General features: G+C 36.7%; 1 protein-coding gene across 1 annotated transcript; it reads left to right on the forward strand.

Annotated features, from left to right (window-relative positions):
* Nucleotides 1-769: 769 nt before the first annotated feature.
* abat (4-aminobutyrate aminotransferase) lies at nucleotides 770-25,466 on the forward strand. Its single transcript, XM_073857359.1, has 16 exons — nucleotides 770-924; nucleotides 7,021-7,163; nucleotides 9,365-9,462; nucleotides 9,999-10,028; nucleotides 12,209-12,350; nucleotides 14,828-14,877; nucleotides 15,710-15,790; nucleotides 16,204-16,296; nucleotides 16,411-16,473; nucleotides 16,573-16,636; nucleotides 17,085-17,231; nucleotides 18,986-19,125; nucleotides 19,538-19,705; nucleotides 22,773-22,919; nucleotides 23,204-23,315; nucleotides 23,786-25,466. Exons 2-16 carry the CDS (start codon nucleotides 7,094-7,096, stop codon nucleotides 23,905-23,907), a joined length of 1,527 nt encoding a protein of 508 aa, XP_073713460.1. The 5' UTR covers nucleotides 770-924; nucleotides 7,021-7,093; the 3' UTR covers nucleotides 23,908-25,466.
* Nucleotides 25,467-27,169: the final 1,703 nt, after the last annotated feature.

Below are 27,169 nucleotides of genomic sequence, written 5' to 3' on the forward strand. Positions count from 1 at the left end.
CAATTTAAGCTCTAATAGGATTCTTATTTAAATTAATAATTCACTTAAAGGGATAGTTCACCCAAAAATGAAAATGTTGCAATCATTTATTCGGCCTCATGTTGTTACAAACCTATATAAATTTCTTTGTTCTTATAAAACAAATTAAGATATTCTAAGAAATGTTTGCTACCAAACCATTTGGGGACCCCATTCACTTCCACAGTAGGAAAAAAGAATACTATGTTAGTAAATGGGGTCCACGAACGGTTTGGTTACAAACATTATTCAAAATATCTTCCTTTGCGTTTATCAGAACAATGAAATTTATACAGGTTTGTAACAACATGAGGGTGAGTAAATAATGATAGAATTTTCATTTTTGGGTGAACTATCCCTTTAAATACAGTTTATAGGTTGTATCTTTATAATACACTTGTGTTTTATGTATTGTATTGTTTTGTATTTTATTTGGACACCGAGTCTGTAATAAAACTTAACGATGGTAATGATGAGATAATACACAGCAATTCAAATCCAATAATCTATTAAATAATAATATTCTAAACACGATATGAAAAATCACAGAGTTATATTTATATATAAAAGTGCCCCTAACAGTCACTAATTTTCAAGCAATATTCATTTTATAGAACCATCTGATTTAGGGTTCATTGAAAGGGTAGTATCTCACTTGTATTGGTTTACATATGGTAAACCTGAACGGCTGACCGCACCGCACACAGCTGTGAAACACTTGACGTTTCCGGCAGCTTTACGTCTCTCTCTATTGGCTGGTATCGGCTGATCCCACAGTAAGACCCTCCCCTCGGGAAACAGAAGACTTGAAATGATGTTTTAAAGTCTGACTGCATTCTTCACTGCTGCTTTCTTCACTATAATTTCTTCGTAACGTGTGAAATCCGTGATATATCAACCGCGAGGGTGAGTCTTTAAATGTTTATAATATTATCGCGACATGGAGCAGATAGCGTGTGCAGCGGGCTTGTTTTGGAATTAATATTTGTTCTAACTTTATCGTGCAGCAAATATGTAGGTGTATTACTGCACGCGCCGCTCATCGTGCGTAACAGCTGTTATAACGGGCGCGTTTTATATGAAATATTGCGGCATTTTGAGGAGCCAGAAATGGCCTGTATCGATCCGGTTTCATGCATACGTCTCGATCTCAAAACGTTTGACAGGTCAGATCCAGTCGGAACCGGATACTGTTTCCAGTTTCACCAGCTGCTTTGTGTACCGACAAGTTTTCATCTGCGATTTGCATAATGAGTGATATTTATGTCAGCCTGAGGAAATGAAATGCGTTTTATTGAACAATGGAATTAAATAATATTAGTAACGTATTACTGTTTCAATTGCAAACCTTTTCAAAAACATTTACAGTGGTAAACAGTGTTCAAGTCCTGTGCAGGATGTTGAGTTAATAGAATGTCATCAAAATGTGTACTAACTGTTGTATCTTTACTATGTAAGGATTTACATAGGCTCTTGTATTATAGAATTGAAATGGGCACAAATATTACCATAGGATCTAATATGCGGTAAGTTCTTAACTGAGTACATAAAAAATCTGTGTGAAACAGACTAGTTCACATGTGGTTATACTTAATCATACAATAGCATGCTAGAGCTCAGACTTGTTTGCATACAATAATTAATACTGAATAAAGATAAGTTAATCCTAGTTGTCTCATTCAAAGCCTGATATATAAATGCACTGCTTAGGTATTTGTTTGTAAATGATGTTTTTGATGATTGCTGAATGCTTACACCACATTCAGGATAACACATGACTGTGCACGCTTTTATGGCTGTATTTACATTGCATGGAATAGTTTTGGTAGCGTCGTCCCATCTGATGGCTGACATTGCATATCTTTGTAGTACTTTTGGAGCTTTGTTTGATGTTATGCTTTGCTTAAAATAGGATGATAGCAGGCATAACTGCATTTCTTTAGGTGTTTGTAGGGGTTAAGTAAACGTGGCCTATTGATTTGAAACCTAAATTACTCCTATTACTAGCATCACACTTTATTCTGTACTAGTGATTGGTTTATTATCCGGATGAGTAAGATTGTAGTATTTTTTCTTCTTTGGTTGCCATGACAACTGTCTGGCAAATCAAATAAAGACCCTTGATGGCAGTGCTAGTTGAACTACCTAAGCTTTAGATTTGGAATGAATTCTATTCTATTCATTATTGTCCTTTTATGCTTATTTGAACCTTTCATGTGACCTACAGTAATAGACTGTATAGTCTGGCTCTCAGTGGCCTGTGCAGTGTTCATTGTAAGCATTATTGTGCAATAAACAGTGCACAATTGTAAAACTTTCACTAATAGCTCTCAAAGAGAGCTCAGTGTTATCTGTACAAATCAAAGTTCATTTGGTGCTTAATATCTAATCGGGATTGTAGGTATCTTGTTAAGATCTGTTTTTCACAAAGTTGCAAAATATTCATTCAAATCATTCAGGTTAATAACAATTACGGGTTAATAAAACTGTTCATTAAAATTAAAAGTCCAAATACAGTGCATGTACACTACCGGACAAAAATACTTGCTCTTCGTTCTGTATGTATATTCCCCAATACATAATAACAATAAACTTGTCCAAAGTGTGGCATAACACAAATGTAACTGTGGGATTTATTTTGGTGACTTGAAGCATCCACAATAAATTTAAAAACTCTGTTATATTTTATCATCTGAAATGCAGTCACCCTTTGTCTAGAAATTGCAAAATCGTATTTGTGTCATTTTATCAAGAAGTTTCTTAAAGTTTCACCTTAAAGGTGCAGTGTGTAATTTTTAGAAGGATCTCTTGAAAGAAATGCAAAATAATATACAAAACTATATTATCAGTGGTGTATAAAGACCTTTTAAAATGAACCGTTATGTTTTTATAACGTTAGAATAAGACATTTTTATCTACATACACAGATGGTCCCCTTACTTGGAAGTCGCCATTTTGTGCCTCCATGTTTCTACAGAGGCCCTTAATGGACAAACTTTTTTACTAAGTTGTCTCCAACGATGAAATGTTTGTCTGGTGGTGGCTATCATAGGTTCTTTATGCATTTCAAAAGCGAGGGTTGGGCAGCGGACTGAGCCGTTGGTTGCAATTCGCAACCTCACCACTAGATGCCACTAAAATTTACACACTGCACCTTTAAGATGAATTTTAAAGAAAATTGAAGGAGTTCACATTTAATCTGGACTCTTATTGGCTGCTTAGTTATTTTAAAGCATTTAACCAAACAACTTCAGATTAAAAGATTTTTAAGATCATAGTTAAAGTGCACCTATTGTCCGATTCACGATTTTACATTTCATTTGGTGTGTAGGTGTGTACAAACCTCAAAGTAATCAATGACCCGAGGTTTTTAGCTCCAACGTAAATCTCTTTTCTTGGACTACAACAAACACACGGATTGTAGGCAACAGTTTACTTCCTGGGATTGGTGATTTAGACAAGACCGACATTAACATAATTCCTTCTGTCAACATTGCATTTTGAGCAAATCTTTTAAACATGGTCAGGAGCGTCACATTTCGGGCTGACGTCAGAGGTATTCAGACAAATCACAACGTACAGATGAGCTGGCCAATCAGGGACACAGTGCTATTCAAATCGATACGTTTTGTACAAAACAGTGCGTTTCAAGAAAACACGGTATCTGTAGCTACAAAAAGTATGGTATGTGGAAAATAATGTGTTTCAGGGCTCAAAATTAACTTTTTTATTTGGTAGCACTGGTGCTCCCAACTTACAAGAGTTAGGAGCACCAGCAAAAATTTAGGCGCATCCATCCAAAAATTAAAAAGCACCACAACTACAATGTAAATGTTAATAGATTTCTTTTAATAAAAAATAACGTCCTATGGCCAGCATTTAAAAGTTGGTCTTCTATTTTATTTTATTTTTTGCTGCATAAATTCCTAAATTAATACCCAAATGCTGTTGAAATAGTATAGCAGCAATAATAATTTAACAATTACAGGTAACATGATTAAGATTACATAGATATCTAGCAAACATGTAAAACACTGATTAATTGTGACATTACAAAAGTGACCCTAATATAGAAGGCTAATATATATTGGTATTGATAACTGCATTACCAGGATGCTTTTACTACTAAATAGGCAATGTTTTAAAAAATACAACAAAAACATACCATCAGCATTGTCGTATTCCACAGCAACATGGACCACAAGGATGTTTGTCGAGTGTCCATTCACCAGCGCATGCGCACATACACCATCAAACACACTGACAGGTCGGTGTCTCCATCAATAATAAACACATTTGTCATGACACGTCTTGTGTTTTTGGCACTTTCGCCATGTTTAAGCAAAAAAATGTTTTGATTCCGCCATTAACGCCGTTTTACAGGATTTACAGTAAACACAGTAAGTTACATTTTCATAGCGGAGACACTCGAAATCTTTAAGCCACTCTCTCTGAAAGGTTTAACGTCAACTCGTATTTTCCGGTGGTGGAGTTACATTTGAATCCGGATCGTCGTTAAAAAATACAGTAATAACCTTGGCTGTAATCGGCTCGATTTCGTCATGCTCGCGACGCGTTCGTCTTCCGCGCTTCACGGCAACAAGGAATGACTGACGCTCATATTAGCCAATCTACGGTCTTCATTAAACGCAAGAACTTAATGGTGAAATTTGATTGGTTATGTATCGTTGGAGAGAACACTGAACCTGGGACAGCGCCAGCACGCAGGATCACAATCAACTCGCGTCACAACAAAATGGGCAGTCGCACAAATGCTCCCAAATATATTTTAAGGTTGCACAGATTAAATTTCAGTCGCATATGCGACCAAAATGGTCGCAATTTCGAGCCCTGTGTTTTTTAACCATAAACCCAGCAAACACATTGTATTATACCAAATACACAAAATGACGTTGTTGTGTAGCAACGAAATAGGTGCACTTTAACATTTCAGTCAGGTGTTTTAAAACTTTGGACCGTTCCGGTAGTGTATATGTCACCTATTAAAGTTGTGCTGGGTATTGAGGTTACTGTAGACATCTTGTAGCATACTTTGATTGTTTTCCAGCTCCCTGGGACGTATTACGAAATACTGGGTCTGTGTGCTGGGAGAATGTGTTTAGTGCTCTCGTGGGCCTCTGGCTCTCGTTCACACTGTGCGATGTAAGGATGAGGAGCAGAGGGATTGGCTGGTGGTCTGCGTTGTGTAATCCAGCTCTGGCTGCTTTTGTTCGCTTCAAAACGGTCCACCACCACATGGAGACTCCTGATGAATATTAATTAGTTGTGCTGGAGTTCAACAGCAGGCTAGAAGGAGTTGCTTTAATTCAATCAAAACCTAACCTAATTTTGTTTTTTTATAGGATTTGTTCTTTGTTATATCAATCATATTTGCACAGCTTTTGAGATCCTAAGGACTGGTTCACACTTGCGCATTGTGCATACTGTAGTGCTTTGACAAGTAGTTATTTGAAAGATTTACCCGCACTGCCTGGCACGAGAAACAAAATCTTTATCAGTAAAATTGTTGCCCCCCAGCTGTCAAGCGAGTTCAAACTGTTTTGCATACTACATCCTAACAGGCGCCTGACACCGGGCTTGTGTAATGCATATTTTGAGAACCGGTTCTATCCGGTGGATGATGGGGAGCTTCTGAGACACGGGAGCATCTGGATTTTTCCTGCTTGTGCCGCCTCGATTGCGTAAGCATCCTCGGATCGGGAGCAAAAGAGAAATTCACTTTCTGTTTTTCTGTTCCTGCACATGAATAAAGATGCCGTGGGTTCTCCACTCTGACTCTGAATTGATCGCTTGAGACAAGGGAGCGCATACAACTGACTTCAGAGCAACACTGGCTTTCCACACAAACATACACATATATGGTCATGGAAAACCTGGAAACATCCAGGAAAGTATGGATATTGAAACAGTAAAGTTTAGGGAATGCCAACTTGGTCTTCTCGTTTTCTGAATTGTTTCTAGAAGAGAGATATTAGAAGTTTGTGCTGTATAAAAGAATACTATTATTTTTTATCCAGTAATCATTGGACGACAAGGTGTGGAAGCCCTGTTGCACAATTTAACTAAGGAGGGACATTAAAATTTCCAAAACCATGAGTTTAATTAACATTCAAACACTTTTCGCCTAATAATTATTACACAGCATTGTTATTGTGTTTCCTCTCTAAGCATATGCTCATATTTAAAATCAGTTGAAGCTGTGTCAGGATTGCCCCAGGTATCATTTTCTTCCTGAAGGCAGGAATATTCGTCATAATTATTTCAAGTGCCCGAGACACTTTTACGTAAATTCAGGTCCCTGCCCCACGTGCCTTTAGGGAAGATTTAGCTTTACTTGAAAGTCACTGTGTTACTCATTGTCTGCTGCCCCTAGCAGTGTTCTCAATGGACTCTTCTGACCCACCAATTATTTTGCACAGTAAAAAACTAAGATAATTGAAGCATCTTAGTGTTGTTGTAATTTACACCAATCAGCTGTGTCTTATTTATCTGGCACAAGGACCGACTGTCAAAACTGCTGGAGCTAGACAGAGTTAATAGATATGCCTGAACCTGTTTTTTAAGGAAATGGGAACTGTCTATGGTACTGAATCATGATACTGTTGCACAGAGATGTTAGAGCATGATGTCAGTCACAGTCGTGAACATTTCTGAACAAACCTGAGCTTTGTGTTGTGACTTGTCAAGGATGGTAAGCTATATTCAAAACATGCATTTAACTATAAGGAGCAAATGGTTCCTCGTTCAAGCACTTCAGTCGTTACCTTCCAGCTGTAAAATCAAAGTACTGTCACAGTATTTGGGAATACCAATTTCCTTTTAGATAAAATGTGAAGTCTATACATTGTGTGTGTGTGTGTGTGTGTGTTCTGATCACATACTATGATCTTGGCATTGTAAGCACCCCACCGGTAAATGTAACTGTACCAGTTTTTGTTTCCCTGTTGTTCCATTATGTTTCTCTATCTTATCTGTCCTCAGGTAAAGTGAAAGGCAGGTGCTGTGTACTGTCTCTCTCTCTTTCTCTTCATTGCTTTCTCACTGAGTACTACACATGGCCTCTTCACTCCTGACCCGCCAGCTGACCACCTCCCTTCAGCAAAACCTGCGTCTCACCACTACGGGTAAAATACAACAAAGAGATGAAGGGCTAAGATACCCTGCCTTAAGAGAGTAATATAATATTTGAATATTTGAGCTCATAAAAAACTTAAAATGACGTTAATTCAGATATACGTTTCTGAAGTTTTATGTAATAACTAACTAAGTGTATACACTCACCTAAAGGATTATTAGGAACACGTGTTCAATTTCTCATTAATGCAATTATCTAATCAACCAATCACATGGCAGTTGCTTCAATGCATTTAGGGGTGTGGTCCTGGTCAAGACAATCTCCTGAACTCCAAACTAAATGTCAGAATGGGAAAATTTTGAGCGTGGCATGGTTGTTGGTGCCAGATGGGCTGGTCTGAGTATTTCACAATCTGCTCAGTTACTGGGATTTTCACGCACAACCATTTCTAGGGTTTACAAAGAATGGTGTGAAAAGGAAAACATCCAGTTTGCGGCAGTACTGTGGCCGAAAATGCCTTGTTTATACTAGAGGTCAGAGGAGAATGGGCCGACTGATTCAAGCTGATAGAAGAGCAACTTTGACTGAAATAACCACTCGTTACAACCGAGGTATGCAGCAAAGCATTTGTGAATCCACAACACGCCGAACCTTGAGGCGGATGAGCTACAACAGCAGAAGACCTCACTGGGTACCACTCATCTCCATCACAAATAGGAAAAAGAGGTTACAATTTGCACAAGCTCACCAAAATTGGACAGTTGTAGACTAGAAAAATGTTGTCTGGTCTGATGAGTCTCGATTTTTGTTGAGACATTCAGATGGTAGAGTCAGAATTTGGCGTGAACAGAATCAGAACATGGATCCATCATGCCTTGTTACCACTGTGCAGGCTGGTGGTGGTGGTGTAATGGTGTAGGGAATGTTTTCTTGCCACACTTTAGGTCCCTTAGTGCCAATTGGGCATCGTTTAAATGCCACGGCCTACCTGAGCATTGTTTCTGACCATGTCCATCCCTTTATGACCACCATGCACTCTGATGGCTCCTTCCAGCAGGATAATGCACCATGTCACAAAGCTCTCATCATTTCAAATTGGTTTCTTGAACATGACAATGAGTTCACTGTACTAACATGGCCTCCACAGTCACCAGATCTCAACCCAATAGAGCATCTTTGAGATGTTGTGAAATGGGAGCTTTGTGCCCTGGATGTGCATCCCACAAATCTCCATCAACTGCAAGATGCTATCCTATCAATATGGGCCAACATTTCTAAAGAATGCTTTCAGCACCTTGTTGAATCAATGGCACGAAGAATTAAGGCAGTTCTGAAGGCAAAAGGGGGTCAAACACAGTATTAGTATGGTGTTCCTAATAACCCTTTAGGTGAGTGTGTGTATATATGCAAGTAAAAAAAATAAAATTGTTCTTTAAAAAATAGCCTACAGAAAAATGGCAAAAACAAACAACATTCGAACATTTTTTTTCCAAATTATTATTGCAGATCGAATACTTGAAAATGTGTGCACATCCCTACCTCCTATCTTTAAATTGGTGTTATTTTTTGCATCTCAACCAATGAAATGATTTTGGGGTGGGGCTGTCCAGATACCAATAGCAGCTGGAGGGAGTGTATGAATTCATTATTTTTGCATTTTGGCACCAGTAATCTGACAGAGGTCTTAATTATAATGTTCTCACCTTGCTATGGCTACTTATAAAGAGTTATGGTTGTCAAAGAGACTTTATTAAAATGAAATGCCTCCTAACACTGCTTTGGAAGCGAGGCATGATAAATCATTGTGAATATACAGCCAGGTCTTGAGAGGGGCACAGTTCAGAGTAACATAACCAAGTAAATGAATTACTGAGAACTGGTTCTATCCAGCTACGGCTTTAGTAGAAACGTCCATGTGTGTCTTTTTTTTTGATATCAGGTCACAGTAACACAGTCTTGCCAGCATCCTTCATTAATCAGTAGCTATGTGATATGACAATGTTAAATGTTTGTAACCCTTGATAACCTCATGTGCACGTAGATGCTACTATCCAAACCTGACTGTAAAACATACATTAAGACAAATGTACAGCAAAAATATGTCCTAGAATACAGCTGTTTAATTGAAATGTATAACCAATATGCAGTTTTAGGATAATTTTGACATTAAAACAGTCGTTTTTCGATATCAAATTTCATGAAGTAGTAACGAAATATGTGACCTTGTATTTATTTTTTTTTTTTTCTTAGTTTGCAGATATGTCAGCAAAACTGCCACTAAGACCGAGTCAGAGTTTGAATATGATTCCCCTTCAATGAAAACACAGGTTCCAGGTCCAAGGTCCCAGGTTCAGTTTCAGCATTCTTATACTTTTACCATAAAAAACATTGTTTTTGGATGTGCCTAACCCTGTAGAAAATCATGAAATGGGCAAGAGTCTTTTTTTTAAAGAACTAAGGCTGTCAAGCCTCATTTCTTGTATTATTTGTAATTTAATTTAGCCATTTATTATTAATTAAAAAATAATTGTATTACTATTAATTTATAAATTATGTATTATTATTAATTTATATTTTATTAATATTGTACTGAGGAGCATTGTATATTTCCAGTACAATAAATTTCCAATATTTTTAAATTGTAAATATATGAACACTTATTTTAGAAAATCCTTTTTTTTTTCAATAAAATAAAAAGTGTTTTTATTATTCAATAATAATAACCCTAAAACTTATATTAAATATAATAAATAAAAAAGTTTTGAAGCATTTTAGCATAAGCTTTCACAGAATGAGAAACTTTCAACTTGGTGTACAATGCATATTAAACCTGATCTAATATTTTCTGATAGTAACTAACAAACTTGTTTGTTTTATTTAACAGGAGCTACTGAGACAGCTGGGTGACATTCAGGTAAGACGGAAAATAAACTTGGTCTCACCTCACAATACGTTAACAAATGTATGTTACGTAAGAGAATCTACATCATCTCTGTCATGTAGTGCTGATGGCATTAAGTAAAGTTCATTTGCTTCCCTTAAGGATTAATTTCACAAGAACCAAACAGTTCCATCACAAAACAAACAGCTATATAAAGTTAATCATATCGTAGCTAGTGAAGTTAATGTGTGATTTCCCTTGGCTTGAGAACGTCACCACTTCTGGTCAGACGTCTGGACATGTCTCGAGTGATATTGAGTGATGAATGAATTTCGGGCAGAGATTCATCTGCTGTCTCGACCGGCTTCTTGAGAGCGGTCACAGTCATTCATGACCGCTTTGCTTTGGATGAGCACATTGATGGAAACTGACAGGCGTAGATGAAGTTAATATCACGCATTCGCTTGATGCTCGGTCACTCCATTGCAAGACAGCAAACATAAGACGAATCAAAATTGGTTCATCAGATGAGCTTAAAATAGATGCCACGATCGGGTTCAGTGATATCCACACTCAGGACAAGCAAGTCAAGTGTCAAGCTGCCATAAATGCTTCATTTCGTTCGTTATGCATTTCATTATATTGAATGAGTTTTCTGGCACCAAAACAGTACCTGTACCTGTAGTACCTTAATAATAATAATAATATACAGTACTGTGCAAAAGTCTTAGGCCACCATCCCAGAATTAGAATTGATGTTTTTGCAATGTTATAGTGATCATATATAATTGTTTTTCAGTCTCTTTAATAGAATACATCCAGAAAATACAGGAAATGTTTATGTAGTATTAAAAACTGTATAAAAATGTAAACTGATGTGTCAAGTTTTTAGGGTAAACTCCCCTTCCACTTCAGTCCAGTTCTTTTTATTTAATCAGGTTAAAACTCATTGAGATTAAAATCTCTTTTACAAGAGTGACCTGGCCAAGAAGGCAGCAACAAATAGTAAAAGTCTACAATTATACAAATACAACAAAACATAAAAAACAGACTCATATATCACAACAACAATTTACCAAAGGATAAAACATGTAATTTGTTAAAAGTAGCTTAAACTCATTTAGTGATGGTAATATGGTAAGTTTTAAGGTATCCTGTAGATAATTCCAGGAGGAGGCAGGATTATAAGTAAAACCTTTTTTCCCTATCTCTGTTCGAACCCTATGAACTTTAAGATGCATGAAATCATTTGAGCGAAGTTTGTAGCGTCCGTTCGGGTTTGAGATGTTAAGAGACAAATAATGTGGATTAAGACTGCAGATCTACTTATAAATGAAACAATAGCAATTAAAACTTCTTCAGGTATACAAGGATGGTAACTTTGCCTTCTCATATCTATATTTAAAACCAGCTTAAGTTCACAAAGGCGATACTGAACAGTGTTAAATGCTGACTGTAAACATTTAAGTGCTTGCTAAGCTTATGAAGCAAAGCAATAAATAACAGTATCATCTGCATAGAGATGATATTTAATGTTTGGAATGTTAGCGCAAATATTATTTATGTATAACGAAAATAAAATGGGTCCTAAAACTGATCCCTGAGGGACACCCTTTAAAACTAATAGGACAGATGACATACAGTCTTTTAAGACCACAGACTGTGTTCTACCTGACAGGCACTTGAGCAATAGAAGATCTCTTAAACCTAAATGAAATTAAATCCTAATTTTTAATTTTAAAGAAATTAGTCTTTTTACTTCATTCTGCTTAAAAACGCTCAAGGTGTGTTTAGTGCCAAGAGAGGTCACACTAAACACAGACGATTCCTAAACCAGACATTTAATCCTAAAAATTATTTTGAATATGGATGGACATTAAAACTTCTAAAACAACAAGTGTGATGGTGGTGGCCTAAGACTTTTGCACAGTACTGTATACTGTATGTCTGCGCCGTGGTGTTGGCGTGAGACTTTTTGGTGCTCTCACTGAACACTGCAGCTTAGCGTAAAAATAATGAAAGACGGCAAACGTGTGCTCTTCGACAACGCTGTATCTGACATAACTATGCTAAATATATGAGCTTGGGAGCTTGAGGAATCCCCTACAGCCAGTGTAGAGTTAAAACTATTCCCGAAAAAGAAGAGTTATGTGTCGGCAGGTTGACTTGCTGAAATTACAATTCAATCCTTGCGGCTCTGTTTCTCTCTGCAGAATGTTGGGGCAGTTCATTTTTTCTGTAACTATGAGGAGAGCAGGGGAAACTACCTGGTGGATGTGGATGGCAATCGAATGCTGGATGTGTACACACAAATCTCCTCCATCCCCATCGGAGAGCTCATACCTGCCCTGCTTTGTTTGTACCATGTGATTAGATTGTGTTGCTTGCTGAAGAGAGGCATACTGTTGCTTTTTAATATATGAATGCGAATGTGAATTTTGACTTACACCTAGCAATGACCCAACAACCACCCAAAAAAACTTGAGCAACCACATGACATTTACGCATTTGTCATTTACGCATTACAGTGCATTACAAGGTATATTTTTTTTCAGTATGTGTGTTTCAATGGTTCGAACCTGTAACCACTGCTATCGCAATGCTCTACCACTGAGCTGTACATGAACACCACATGACAATCTGCCCACAACCACTCTCAAGATCTTAGCAATCACATAGCAATACCCAGCATCATGATGTGAAGTTATAAGCTATAAAACTTATATTTACTAACCCCTGTTGCAGCAGACAGACAAGACAGACTAACTCTGTAAAGCCAAATGGTAATTCATTTGGTCTGTTAGCTTATTTACATTTAATCAGTCTCAACAAATTGAGTAAAGCCACCGTCTCTCGCCATCACAAATGCCTTCAGGTGATTCAGATGTAATGAGTTTTGATTTCCCTCTCACTCACTGCTCAGACAGAATTGCATTATGGGATATGCTTGTCACATTACTGTAACCCCCACTGACCCAGTACATTCATGTTGACAGACGCATGCAGACTGCAGCATTTATGTTTGCCCTTTGAAGTGGAAAAAAAATGAATTGCCTTCACAGCACACACAGGAACACACAAAGCACAATCCAAGAGCTCCCTTAGTTTAATATGTTGCACGCTCCTATACTTATTTTGCCCTGCGGCTTATATCAGGGAAGCACACTGCTTTATCTAAAGCTTTACAATCACTGTCACTGTGATCCAGTATCAGCTGCTGGCCAGAATCAACCATTACTCTGTAAAATAGAAAACTGTGCTGTTCTTATGATTTAAATAAATGAAGACATATTTGTGATGCAATAATCTAATTATGAGATAAGGAGGAGCATCAAAGTTTGATTTCACTTTAATTTCAGTCTTTACTCAGTCAATAATATTAAAGATATCAAGGTTATATTTTCACAGAATATTCTTTACATAATTTATGGTGGTTTTATGTAAAAAACAGTAAATCATAAAAAAATGACTTGAGCTGGGTTTTTACAGGCAGGGTCACATATTTCAGTCTAACTATTCCTTACATTTTGTACCAGACTGTACTTGCCTAGCAAATACGTGGCACGTTTTGAAGAAAAATAACTCTACATGTACAGGCTGAAAATGATGTGTTATCTTATCAGCTAAGCTTTTGCACTTTGGTGCATCCATCAGTCACAAAATGTTTTTTTTTTAATAAATTTTCTATACATTTTGTAGTTTTCTGTTTTAATATATGAGAAAAAGCTCTCTGCCAGAGGTAGATTGCAATACAGAGTTATATGTTATCTTAACTCAAAACATTATATTTAAATATTTGGACAGGACACGCACGTGAACTATATTCTAGTTTCTCTGGGTAAGAGCACATCAGATAAGGTCACTCAGATGTCTGTGCTGACCTTCAGTCCTTGTTTTTGGGTTGCAAAACTGCCATTTTCCATGGGTTAAATTCAGCCACTATATTATTAAACTGCCTGTTTATTCAAGAATTAAACTGTGGAAAGCAATTCAATTCTGTTTATTTAGGTGACACTCTTGTTAAAAGTATCTGGACAGTTCAGCTCGACTAAAAATGTGTGTTCTTAAAGAAAGTCTTGCTCACTGCTGCTGTCATTGTTATGCTCAATTCACATGGGGCATCATCTGACAGAGGACTGAAGCATGGTCCTGACGTGATCATAGTGACAACAGCCAATCACAGTGGACCACAACACAAAAAAGGCATCTTTTGTTTTGACAGCTAGGACACCTGGGGCCTGTACCATGAAAATGGTTAAACAAACTCAGGGTTACAGGATTAGTTTCAAGTTGACAAAACCAAGCCAATGTGACCAGGTCTTGTTGGTACAAGTTATTTTCATGGTACCCAAAACCCAGGATTTGCGCAAACTGATACTAAATTTACCTGGCTAACCAACTAAACCGGTTTTATGGTATAGGCCCCTGTTTGGTCCTCACCCAGTCTTGCATAAACATAATTGGCTAGTGTCTGCACTAGGTTATTTGCATGAGGCAATTTGATTAGCTGACGCCTACGTTTTCATCAAATTTTCAACTTTTGACGCGATCAAGGCCAGTAATGTGACGCAGACGGATCCACAGTTTAGTTTGGCAACGCATGATGTCACCCAAGTAAATGAGAAGCGTGAATGGAGCGTTAGGAGTAACTCATCCATCTCAACTCACTGACATGCAAATATATTTATTGTTTTCATCTTCACTTGACAGATGTTTTTCGTGGTTTTTGTAGCACTGATTTAATTCAATTCTTGCAAATATCACACTGCAATGTTAATGAGCGCTTGACTGTGTTTTTAACATGCTTTGTTTCATTGAATTTTCTTCTGTAGGTTACAATCATCCGGCTTTAATGAAAGTGATGACCAACCCAAACAATCTGGTAAGATTTTATCATACTTTGAAATCAAACACAAAGTATGTGCGTTTATAAACTGCAGTGTTTGTAATAATTACATTTTACATTTATGCATTTGGCAATATGACTCTTAAAATATAATTAAATATGTGGAAATTCTCAAAATTATAAAATTGTTTAAAGGGACACTTCACTTTTCTTTGAAATATTCTCATTTTTCAGCTAGAGTTAAACATTTTGATTTTTACCGTTTTGGAATCCATTCAATCGATCTCCGGGTCTGGCGCTACCACTTTTAGCATAGCTTAGCATAATCTATTGAACCTGATTAGACCATTAGCATAGCGTAATGATATTACGCAGCAGCTGAAAATAGTCCTCTTAGTAACTTTCAATAGCAGGGGACTATTTTCGGGCAGTGCGTAATATCAATGCGCCTCCTGCAGCCATGTTACAGCAGCAAAGTCCTTTATTATTACACCAGAATGAGAGTATAGTTCCTAACCATATCTGCCTAGAAAATCACAAATGTAAATTTTCAGTCAGTCTTAGTTTTAAATAGGAAAAATATCAAAACTCTTTGAATATTTTTGCGCGCAATGCTAATGGTCTAATCAGATTCAATGGATTGTGCTAAGCTATGCTAAAAGTGGTACCGCCAGACCCGGAGATCAGCTGAATGGATTCCAAAAAGGTATCAAATGTTTAACTGTAGGGGAGCTGGAAAATTAGCATATTTAAAAAAAAAAGTGTAGTGTCCCTTTAATAGGCATTTAAATATTTGTAGGAAAAATTACATTTGAAACATCTCAATTTGATTATTTTTGCATCAGTGACGGTTTTTATGTTCACGCAGAGTGCGTTTGTCAACCGACCGGCACTTGGTATCCTGCCGCCGGAAAACTTTCCAGAAAAACTGATTGAAAGTCTTCTGACGGTATGTGAAGAAACACAGCTTGAGTTTTAAGTGAAGCATCTCTTGAGTGATTGTTATGTTTTACTGCACCAATAATTTTAATGATGCAAGTCTCAAGTAGAAATATAAGGGCTCCATTTTGCATTAAAACAACAGATTATGCAATTCCTCGACCTGGAGCTGCCCTGAAAATGAGACCACTGCATCCTTATACAGATTGAGTTGGGCACTTAAATAAAGGATCCATTAGGATTCTCTTTACCTTTCTTAGACAACAGACAACTCCGGGCCGGATCAGCACCGGAACTGCACCGAAGATGCTGACTTCAGCGTGGATCCGGCTCAGGGGTCGTCTGGTGTCTGGGTTGATAGTGAATTGTGAATTGTAGCAGTGCCAGTGTGAAGTCATGTGAAACACTCCTTCTTTAAATCAGGTCGCCCCCAGCGGGATGACCAGAGTGCAGACGATGGCCTGTGGATCCTGCTCCAATGAGAATGCTTTTAAAGCCATGTTCATTTGGTACAGAGTGAGTGGACAATTTTTAGTTTGATCAATTATACATTCTTATCAATCAGTTTAATGTCGATGTATTCTCATACAGACCAAGAGATCTTGCATACATTAAAAGTGTTTTTTCCAGAATAAAGAGAGAGGACTTAGTAACCCATCTGAAGAGGACATTGGCTCCTGCATGATCAACCAGGTTAGATATGAAATGTTCAGTCATGCACTATGCATGTGAAGGACTCTGGCAATAGTTTTTCATATTTTTATGATTCTTATATCCCTCTCTCATTTTTAGAGTCCTGGATGCCCAGATTTAAGCATATTGTCTTTTATGGGTGGTTTTCATGGCAGGACTTTAGGTAAAGTGGACAAACTTTGTTCAAAACTAGTTTCAGTAATATAAAATAATAAAATGTATATTTCTACATTTGGCAGATGCTTTTATCCAAAGCGACCTAGCAGTGCATTACAAGGTGTACGATTATATCAGTATGTGTATTCTCTGGGAAATGAATCCATGACCTTTTATGCCACTAATCCAATGCTCTGTCAGCTGAGTTAGAAACACATGATGATTCAAATAAAATAAAAATGATTCAGATTCACTTCTGATTTAGTGCTGTTTGATGTATTGTTGTTGAGAGTATAATGTTGATCCACTGTAAGCCCTAGACAAATTTGTCTTGCATTTGTTTGACAGCATTCTCATTCAGATCATATGACTTGCGCATTTGAATAACAAAGAAGTTGGCTGCTTTGTTTTCCAACAGGCACATTGATCCTAATGTGTGTGGTGTTGGATTTCAGGTTGCCTGGCCACAACACATTCAAAAGCCATTCACAAACTGGACATACCATCGTTCGACTGGCCCATTGCCCCCTTCCCGAGGCTGCAGTATCCTCTGGAGGAGTTTGTAAGGGAGAATGCACAAGAGGAGGCTCACTGCCTAGAGGAGATTAGCAGTCGCTCATTAATCTCTGCCATTTGTAATACACTGTGACTCTGCTTCAGACAAAACATCTAATACAGAAAAACTACATAAAAAATCGGATGTATTGTGATTCTAGGCCTGACTTTTAAAAGACTTTTTAATAAATATTTTAAAATACAGACATTCCCATCAAAATTCCCAATTAAAATTCACAATTGGAATTCTGGAATTCCATTAATGGAAAGACAATTATTACAAAAAAATTTTTTGTGTGTGTATTTTTAGTATTGCTAAAACATTTTATACAAATGCTTGTTTGATGGCACTATGCATATAGATGGTTTCAGCAGTAACAACATAAACAAGGGGCTGTCGTGGTCCGCACGTAACTTCCGGTAAACTCCGCTAAGAATAAATAACAACATATTTCTTTAAACGTAGTTTATTTATATGACAAGCAAAAAAACAACACACAGATTACCTAGGAAACCAAAACATTTGTTATTTTTTACAAGGCATTTGTTCAAGAGATCAGTTTAGCAACTAGCCAGACCATTAAAAAAAACTAAACCGGAAGTAAATTGCGGATCTAGAAGTGTATCACGTCAGCGCACGTGCGTTCGATGAAACCGTCTATAACAGTCCAACTGCAAATTTACAGAATATCGTTTTTGCAGTTGGTAATGCTAAGCTACATGTATTTTGCAAAAATATATCATAAATATTTCATTAGCCGCTTGCAACAATGCAAAATTGTCAAAAAAGCCCTTTAGAAATAAATTTGAATTAAACTAAAAGCAAATGGATGACAACACATTAAAGGAAAACACCACAGTTTTTCAATATTTTACTATTTTCTTACCTCAAATTAGACTAATTAATACATACCTATCTTTTTTCAGTGTGTTCACTTCGTCTTTGCACAGCGCGTCGTGAATTTGTAAGCATTTAGCCTAGCACCATTCAGTCCTTAGGATCCAAACAGGGATGAATTTAGAAGCGTCCAAACACTTCCATGTTTTCCCTATTTAAAGACTGGTACATGAGTAGTTACACGAGTAAATGTGGTGTCACAATAAAACATGGGGATTTTTTAAGTGGATAAAAATGAGAACTATATGTTATGGTAGATGAGCACTTCATTTGCAGCACTTCGACCTCTGGCACAGTAACATCATCAATCCTAACTACTCACCCTCTCGCTCAAACTTTCGTCAATATTACTGTGCCCGAGGTCGAAGTGCTGCAAACTAAGTGCTCTTCCGCCATACAATATAGTTCTTAATTTTTATTCGCTTAAAAAAATCAGCACATTTTATTTTGTGCCGCCATGCTTACTCGTGTAACTACTCATGTAACAGTCTTTAAATAGGGAAAACATGTGTTTGGTGGCTTCTAAATTCATCCCTGTTTGGATCCTAAGGAATAAATGGGGCTAGGCTAAATGCTAACACATTCACGAGGCGTTGTACAAAGATTAAAAGTGCACGCATTGAAGAAAAGATAGGTGTGTATTAATTCTTCTAAGTTGGGGTGGGAACATAGTAAAGTATTGAAAAACAGTGGTGTTCTCCTTTAAGAATTCAGTGCTACACTGAAACATGAAAAGGTTCACACAAACAAAAATACTCAGGTTTTACACAAGTTACACATCACTGTCAAAGACACAAAAGCAGAACCAGTCTGTTAAACATGATGTGAAGTGATGTACAGGTACAATAAATATATCCAAGCGTTGTCTGTGGTTTATTGTAGCTGTAAAAGTGTTTCTATGTCAGGTGGAGGATCTGATCATAAAGTGGAGGCAGAAGGGCAAACCAGTGGCTGGTATTGTGATTGAGCCCATCCAGGCCGAGGGAGGAGACAACCACGCCTCCCCTGACTTCTTCATCAAACTCCGCAATATTGCACAAAAGGTAGAGCTCTGTTTTCTAAAGAGAAAGTGAATGGGATTTAACCTACTATCCAGCTTTATTGTTTCCCCTTAACAGATCCAAGCTTTGAAGTAGTTCACAATAGACACTCCAGTTATAAAAAATAAATAAAAGCGCACTTACTTCACTGTAAGAAGTTATTTTCATCTTCTTTAATTGGTGTCCTTTGTACGAGATAAGACGGGAGACAAAAGGGAATAATTTAATATGCTTACAATGTATGTGTTCAAAATATGGGCAACTTAGGTGATCGTGATGAACGTAAGCTTTTTCTTGTGCAACTGTTCAAATGGAGCATGTCGATGTATGACAGACTTGTCCAGCGGCCACTGTGTGCAGTTTTAGGCAGGACAGGACTGGTTTTTTGTTTTTCATCTGCGTCTGTCTCTTTCAGCATGGCTGTGCTTTCCACGTGGATGAAGTCCAGACAGGTTGCGGAGCTACGGGCAAGTTCTGGGCACATGAGCACTGGGGTCTGGATGATCCTGCCGATGTGGTCTCTTTCAGCAAGAAGATGCTTACAGGAGGATATTTTCACAAAGATGAACTGCAGGCAGACAAAGTGAGAACATATCACAACAATCATCAATATTCATTATCATCAATTGTTCCTGTCTGCTCCATCCTTAGTAGAAATAAGCCATAGTATTGATGAACAGCCTTATTATGTGATGTAATAGCTATGAACCTCTTCTACACTGCAAAAATGACTTTCTTACTTAGTAGTTTTGTCTTGTTTCCAGTAAAAAAAATAAAAAAATCATAAATTAAGAGGAATTTTCTTGATGAGCAAAATGACCTGGGACATAGGTCTAGTTTTTAAACAAAAACATAAAATTTAAGCAAATTTGTGCTTAAAACAAGCAAAGCAATCTGCCAATGGGGTAAGCAAAAAATCTTGAAAATATTTCTTAAACACTAAATTCAAGAAAAAATCAAGAAAAATTAGCTTACCCCATTGGCACAGTTTTTTTTTTTTTGCTTGTTTTATGCACAAAATCACTTAAAATGTGTAGTTTTGTTCTAAAACGGGACTTATTTTCTTGGGTTGTTTTGCTCATCAAGAAAAAGCATCTTAATTTCAATAATTACTTTCTTAGTTTTTTTGTCTTGTTTTAGTACAAATATCTAAAAATTCTTAAATTAAAGGATTAGTCCATTTTCTTAAAAGAAAAATTCAGATAATTTACTCACCACCATGTCATCCAAAATGTTGATGTCTTTCTTTGTTCAGTCGAGAAGAAATTATGTTTTTTGAGGAAAACATTGCAGGATTTTTCTCATTTTAATGGACTTTAATAGAGCCCAACATTTAATACTTAACTCAACACTTAACAGTTTTTTTCAACGGAGTTTCAAAGGACTATAAACAATCCCAAACGAGGCATAAGGGTCTTGTCTGGCGAAACGATTGTCATTTTTGACAAGAAAAATACAGAACATGTACTTTTAAACCACAAGTTTTCGTCTAGGTCCGGTCCAGCGCGACCTAACGAAAATGCGTAGTGATGTAGGGAGGTCACGTGTTACATATATAAAACGCACATTTGCGGACCATTTTAAACAACAAACTGCCACAAAGACATTAATTAGTATCAGTTGACAACTTGACATACAACAATGTAGGAACGGTCCTCTTCAAGACGCTTGTAAACACTGGGGGCGGAGTTTCGCGTTCGTCTTCTGTGACCTCTTGACGTCATGACGTATTGCGTGGGGTCAGCTGGCTCATCACGACCGGATCTACATGACGAGAAGTTGTGCTTTAAAAGTGTATATTTTTTGTTTTTGTTGTCAAAAATGACAATCGTTTTGCTAGATAAGACCCTTATGCCTCGTTTGGGATTGTTTATAGTCCTTTGAAACTCCGTTGAAAAAAACTGTTAAGTGTTGAGTTAAGTATTAAATGTTGGGCTCTATTAAAGTCCATTAAAATGAGAAAAATCCTGCAATGTTTTCCTCAAAAAACATAATTTCTTCTCGACTGAACAAAGAAAGACATCAACATTTTGGATGACATGGTGGTGAGTAAATTATCTGGATTTTTCTTTTAAGAAAATTGACTAATCCTTTAAGATGTATTTTCTTGACCTAGGAAAATAAGTCTAGTTTTTATAAAAAAATATAAAATGTAAGCAATTTTGTGCTTAAAACAAGCAAAAAAAAAATCTGCCAATAGAATAAGAATTTTTTTTAGATTAAGTGTTTGTGAAAAAAGTAAACTTATTTCAATTTATTCCATTGGCAGTTTTTTTTTTTTTTTTTGCTTGTTTTAAGCACTAATTTATATTTTTTGTCTTAAATCTAGACTTATTTTGCTAGGTCATTTTGCTCGTCATGAAAATACATTTTAATTTAAGAATTTTTATATATTTTTACTGAAAACAAGACAAAAATACTAAGTAAAAATAAGCAATCGTTTATCGTTTTGAATTGAACAAGACATGAGCAAGCTTGCCCCCTACTGTTGAATTCGTGCCTTTTCATGTTTAGTAACATTTTGTTGTGCAGTCTTGTCAGCTTCGACCTTTATTGAGGCTCTAGTAGCCCTTTAGCGACAGTTTTATCATCATTTATGGTACTAAAATGGCCATGATTACAATGATTTACTTTACAACTCAATTCAAACCTATAAGAAACGTTCAACAAACGTCTCTCTTTAATGAGGCTCCTTAACTTGATTGTCTTGTTTACATTCTTTGAGTTTCATATACAAAAAATTATTTGTAATCTTTACACGTATTAACATATTTCCCAACAGGATTTCAGCACTGCAAAAAATGACTTTTTACTTAATATTTTTGTCAGAATAAAATATCTAAAAGTTCTTAAATTAAGATGTATTTTCTTGATGCGAAATTACCTAGGTAAGTAAGTCTAGTTTTTAGACAACAAATATAAAATGTAAGTAAATTAGTGCTTAAAACAAGCAAAAAAAAATCTGCCAATGGAATAAGGAAGATTTTCTTGAAATAAGTTTACTTTATTCATAAACACTTAATTCAAGATTTTTTATTATGTCATTGGCAAATCTTTTTGCTTGTTTTAAGCATAAATTCACTTAAATTTTATTTATTTTTTGTCTAAAAACTAGACTTGTTTTACTAGGTCATTTTGCTTATCAAGAAAATGCATTTTAATTGAGGAATGTTTAGATATTTTTACTAAAAACAAGACAAAAATACTAAGTAAGAAAGTCATTTTGTGCAGTGAGAATTTTTTTTTTCATGATTAAATACTCAATGCATTATAAAATAATCTATATTATTAAAGGGAAGGTTCACCCCAAAAAGAAAATTCTGTCTTCATTTACTCATCCTCATATTGTTGCAAAGATATTTTGAGCAATGTTTCCAACCAAACCGTTTTTAAGAGCGCCATTGACTACCATAGTCATATTTTGGTGTCAATGGTGCTTTTTAATCCTGCTTCATTTAAAAAAAAATATTTGTTTTCAGCAGAACAAAGAAATGTATACAGGTTTGAAACAACATGAGGGTGAGTAAATGATGACAGGATTGAAGTCTTGTGGTCAGTTGTTTTTAAGTTCAGTCCATTCACAATAGAAAGTAGATGAGGCCGAAAAAAAAATGAGCAAAATTAGTTTAACATTACCGTGTCCACCTCAGCCCTACAGAATTTTCAACACGTGGATGGGAGACCCGTCAAAGAATCTGTTATTAGCTGAAGTGCTGAATGTGATCAGGCGTGAGAACCTTCTGGCGGAGGTGGCGCGCTCGGGGAAGGCTCTTTTGGAGGGGCTTTACGCACTGCAGGTATGTCTTTCCTTGTTTATCTTTTCACATGACTGATCCTTCACTGAGGCCACAACTCAATATGAGAGGCTTTAAATCCGATAATGGATCCATTATAAGGATCCTCATTGTTCACCTGAGGGGCAGCCACATAATTCATGTCACAGGAAAGAGTCGCGCCTCGGATCGATCTCTCAATGTAATGCGTTTTTGTTTTGAGACTAAGGTCATGGATTGATGATGACTTTTCTTATTCTGAGCTGAACATTTGTTTAGTGTCTCTTTATTTTTTTGTCATCTCAAAGGCCCAGTACCCTCATATCCTGAGCAGCGCCCGCGGTCAGGGAACATTCTGTGCCATTGACGCCTATAACGGTACCGTCCGTGACAGTATTATGCTCAAAGCCAGAAACAAAGGTGAGCCACGACACACTCCTTGCATGCCATGTGAGACATGCCCTTTTCAGTATGTTGGTGGTGATATGAAACTGTTTTGATGGTTTTGCAACTGCAGGAACGGCTGATAAAATTGTTTCATTTGTTATATGCAAGTCTAAGATAGCGTCAAAGTTTGATTTCAATGATTGATTTCACTTTATTTATGGTCTTAGTCAATATTGAAGACGATATCAAGTTTATATTTTCTTAGGGTGATTTTATGCAGAAAACAGTTAATCATATGAAATTACTTTAGGTGGGTTTGTGATAAATACTCAAATACCTTGACCAAAAAGCAGGAAGACAATTTGAAGACATGTTTGTTCACGCACACGTTATGTAATAACCAGGTCATGTCATCAATTTAGTAAAGAAACTGTGCCAGTTCTGAGTGAGCTTTATTTCCATGGAAAAGTGTTAATGAAATGCTGTGTTGTTTACCTCACCAGGTGCTTTTCTGGGTTCCTGCGGAGAAAAAGCCATCCGTTTCCGTCCTGCTCTTATCTTCAAGGAGTACCATGTTCACCAGGTCCTCAACATACTAAATGACGTCCTGGCTGAACATAAATAGATGCTTGATGTCCAGATTGGCTATGATAAGGAAACGTAGGCGTCCGAGCCCACTGTGGGTTTATAGCCTGTGAGAAATCATCACAAACTGGGTTTACTCTTCTTTTTATATTTCTAATTTAAATGGATCTAATTTAAATCTTTTTAATTTGTCAAAAACTTACGTTTTCTTATTGATCGAGAATAGACGTCCTATCTGGAAAAACCCAATGAATCCAAGGCGCTCAGATTTACTTTAAAAAGCCAAAATAGTATTGCGCACTTCATGCTCAACTCGTTCACATGTGAACTTTAAATGAGGTCACTGAGGACCAAAGAGTTCACAAGATCTGTCCCAAGACATTTCGTAATAAAGCAATACAGAGAATGCAGAAATAGGACAGGATTTCGAACTGCAATATCACCGCTTCCCTTTATAATTCCCAAACAGTCATTATCCAGGACTTTTAATGTTAAAATACAAATGTGTATGAGCAAGAAATGAAAGCTATACGGTATTTTTGTTTATGGAGATGAAACTTGTGAAACGGCTGTTCTGGAAAATGTTTATAGAGTGTAATTTAGCAAGATTTTCAGAATATAATGGTATATTTTCTGAAATCAAAGCATATGTGAGAGTTTTAAAGTGATCTGGAGAGAGACGGTGGAAAGGTGGAAAAGTGATGGAACCTCTATTAATGTTTTAATACAACACCTATTGATCTGATGTACACTATGTACAGCAACTTAAGCAATCAGTTCCCTTGATTTGAAGTGGTTCCTTTGTCTTATACTCTGAAGATGTTGATTCAACTTAAAATTATTGTCGCTAGCACAAAACCTAATAAAGCACATGCAGGTTATGCGAGGGTTGATGTGTTTTACAGCTGTGTCAAAACTCCTATAGCATCGACAGTGTTACACAACCACAGAAGGCCATAAATCTGCATAAAACGGTCAACCTTGAGCTCGGGGCAGCTCATTTTATTGTCCACCCAGCTCAGGTGAACACGATCCCCTCATTCTGCTGGAACAAAGACGCACAAGCTCACTTAAACAGATACAGCTAGCAAGCCTTTAACCGTTTCAGTTTTTGGGGGCGATTCTCCCGTTGTGGGTGAACGTGGCTGTGGACTGTCATTTGATTTTGTACTTGCTATGTAGTTAGATTACCGTATGCAATGCTTACTGTTTTCACGATTATGAAGGCCATATTTAGTTTCTGCCACAATCATGGTTCTTTTATTTAAACTGACATTAATATGTATAAAATAACATTGCGTTGAACATTGTGATTTGTGACCCATGTGTCTGTGTAATGTAAAGTGTAGTTCTGGTTTTAATTCCTTATTAAATGTCATTGAATGTTGCTTTTAATGTTGTGGACAGAAGTACAAGTGTCAAAGCTTTGCTTGTCTGTACTTGGTAAACTCTGTACTGCATAGAGATCTGTGTATTGTTGATTAACAACTATATAAAGTTTTACACTGTCGTGTGTCATAAAAATATGTATTTCTACATAAATGTCGTTTGAGGAAATTATAGAATAAATCTCAAAATAAATCTTACTTTTTTGATTAATCTTTTCTCTTGATTGTCTTTATCCCCTTAAAGGGGACAATTCACAAGACTTTTTAAAGCTGTACAGGGTTTCCCACTCTTTTTCAGAGATCAATTTCCAGGACGTTCCTCAACTTTCCAGGACCTTTTAAATATCATTAAAGCAAGCTCTATTCGGATATTCGATTTTACAAATAACATGCACACAGTAAAGTCCCTGTCCAAGACCCTGCAACATCCAGCAGGGCAGCGACGTAGAGAGAATTAACAGCGTAAAGCCTTCTACAGACAATGACATTTCAATTATCTTATAAATCATGACAGGTCACACTGTGCATGACACAGATCTAATAAACAACATGTATGTCTGTACAATGATGACACCTACATTGTTTTCTACGGCCCAAGTCAGTAAATGTCATCAGGGTGCACTGGCTGTAAACACAGTTTACAGTTTACATTGAATTTTTAACATTTTTAATTTTTTTGCATCTAAATCAAACTTTGAATTTTAAAATCCATGGAATTTCTAGCACTGTTTTTTGCCTATGACATTTTTCAATGTTTCAAAAAAATTCAACGTCTCAAAAAATTAAGTGTAAAAATTCAACATCTCAAAAAATTCAGTGTAAAAAAATTCAATGTCTAAAAGCTTCTGTGTAAAAAAAACACACAGAATCTCCCGTGCGGATCCAAACACACATCCATATACAGAAGCCACTTTGATGGTGACAAATGTAAACGCGTTGTGTCCTGATATATTGAATTTGATGAACTCAGTAGCAGAGCGACGCGATCTCATTCATTTCAATGGAAACCGGGCGACTTCCGGTGGCACGAGTGAAAGTGACCGTTGGCGACCGTATGGGCGTGTCCAACGACGCGAGAAAGTTAAGAAAAGTTTAACTTTATGCAAATGTCGAGCGAATTTTGGGAGCGACTACCAATGAGAACAAAGCAGTGGAGTTCACGTCATCCTTCTCTCGTCAGTTATTGTTATTGGCGTGGATGGTACTCATTTGTGTATGACAAGCAGATTTAGAAACGCCTCATTGAAAGAGACGAGCGACACACAGCAATAACATCGCTGGCGTAATGCAAAGTGTAAACCCTTTGCCTGAACTTCACAGCCTTCGCGTTTCGGTGTCACATGACCAGTGGAGCGTAAATGATTGGCTGGATTTAACTCGTGGAATTTTGAGACATTGAATTATTTCGCACAGAATTCTTTGAGACATTGACATTTTATTACACTGAATCTTTTGAGACATTTACTTTTATTTAACACTGAATCTTTTGAGATGTTGAATTTTTACACTGAATTTTTAAAAAACATTGAAAAAATGTCAGAGGCAAAAAAAATAGAAATTTTATGGCTTTTAAAATTCTAAGTCTGATTTAGATGCAAAATCCTGTGCCAAAAAATTCTGTGCTAAGAATAAGAATTCAAAATCCAACGGCACAGTTTTACTTCCATACACAGTCATTGGCAGCAGAGGACCAGCGTATAGATGTAGGACCAACGTTTAGGAGCCAGGACCACATAAATTGCCATGACTGTTTCACATTGGTCATTTTATGTCAGGATAGCCTAAAATCATAGTATTTTAACTTGGCATTCCCACACAGAGCGATTTCTGCTAACGAAAAGTCTAAATGTTATTGCTTGTTACTTAAGGGGACAGTCCATTATGACAAAAATTCTGTCATCAGTTATGTAACCA

Source organism: Misgurnus anguillicaudatus, chromosome 19 (genome assembly GCF_027580225.2).
Source record: "Misgurnus anguillicaudatus chromosome 19, ASM2758022v2, whole genome shotgun sequence".
In the NCBI taxonomy this organism is placed as follows: domain Eukaryota; kingdom Metazoa; phylum Chordata; class Actinopteri; order Cypriniformes; family Cobitidae; genus Misgurnus; species Misgurnus anguillicaudatus.

What these genes read in the sequence shown, in the direction of transcription:
- abat (XM_073857359.1), top strand. Translation starts at nt 7,094, where the DNA reads ATGGCCTCTTCACTCCTGACCCGCCAGCTGACCACCTCCCTTCAGCAA. An exon ending in GCTCATACCTGCCCTGCTTT is followed by an intron (nt 12,351 to 14,827) that starts GTTTGTACCATG and finishes TTTCTTCTGTAG; the next exon opens with GTTACAATCATCCGGCTTTA. An exon ending in GGAGGCTCACTGCCTAGAGG is followed by an intron (nt 17,232 to 18,985) that starts AGATTAGCAGTC and finishes TGTTTCTATGTC; the next exon opens with AGGTGGAGGATCTGATCATA.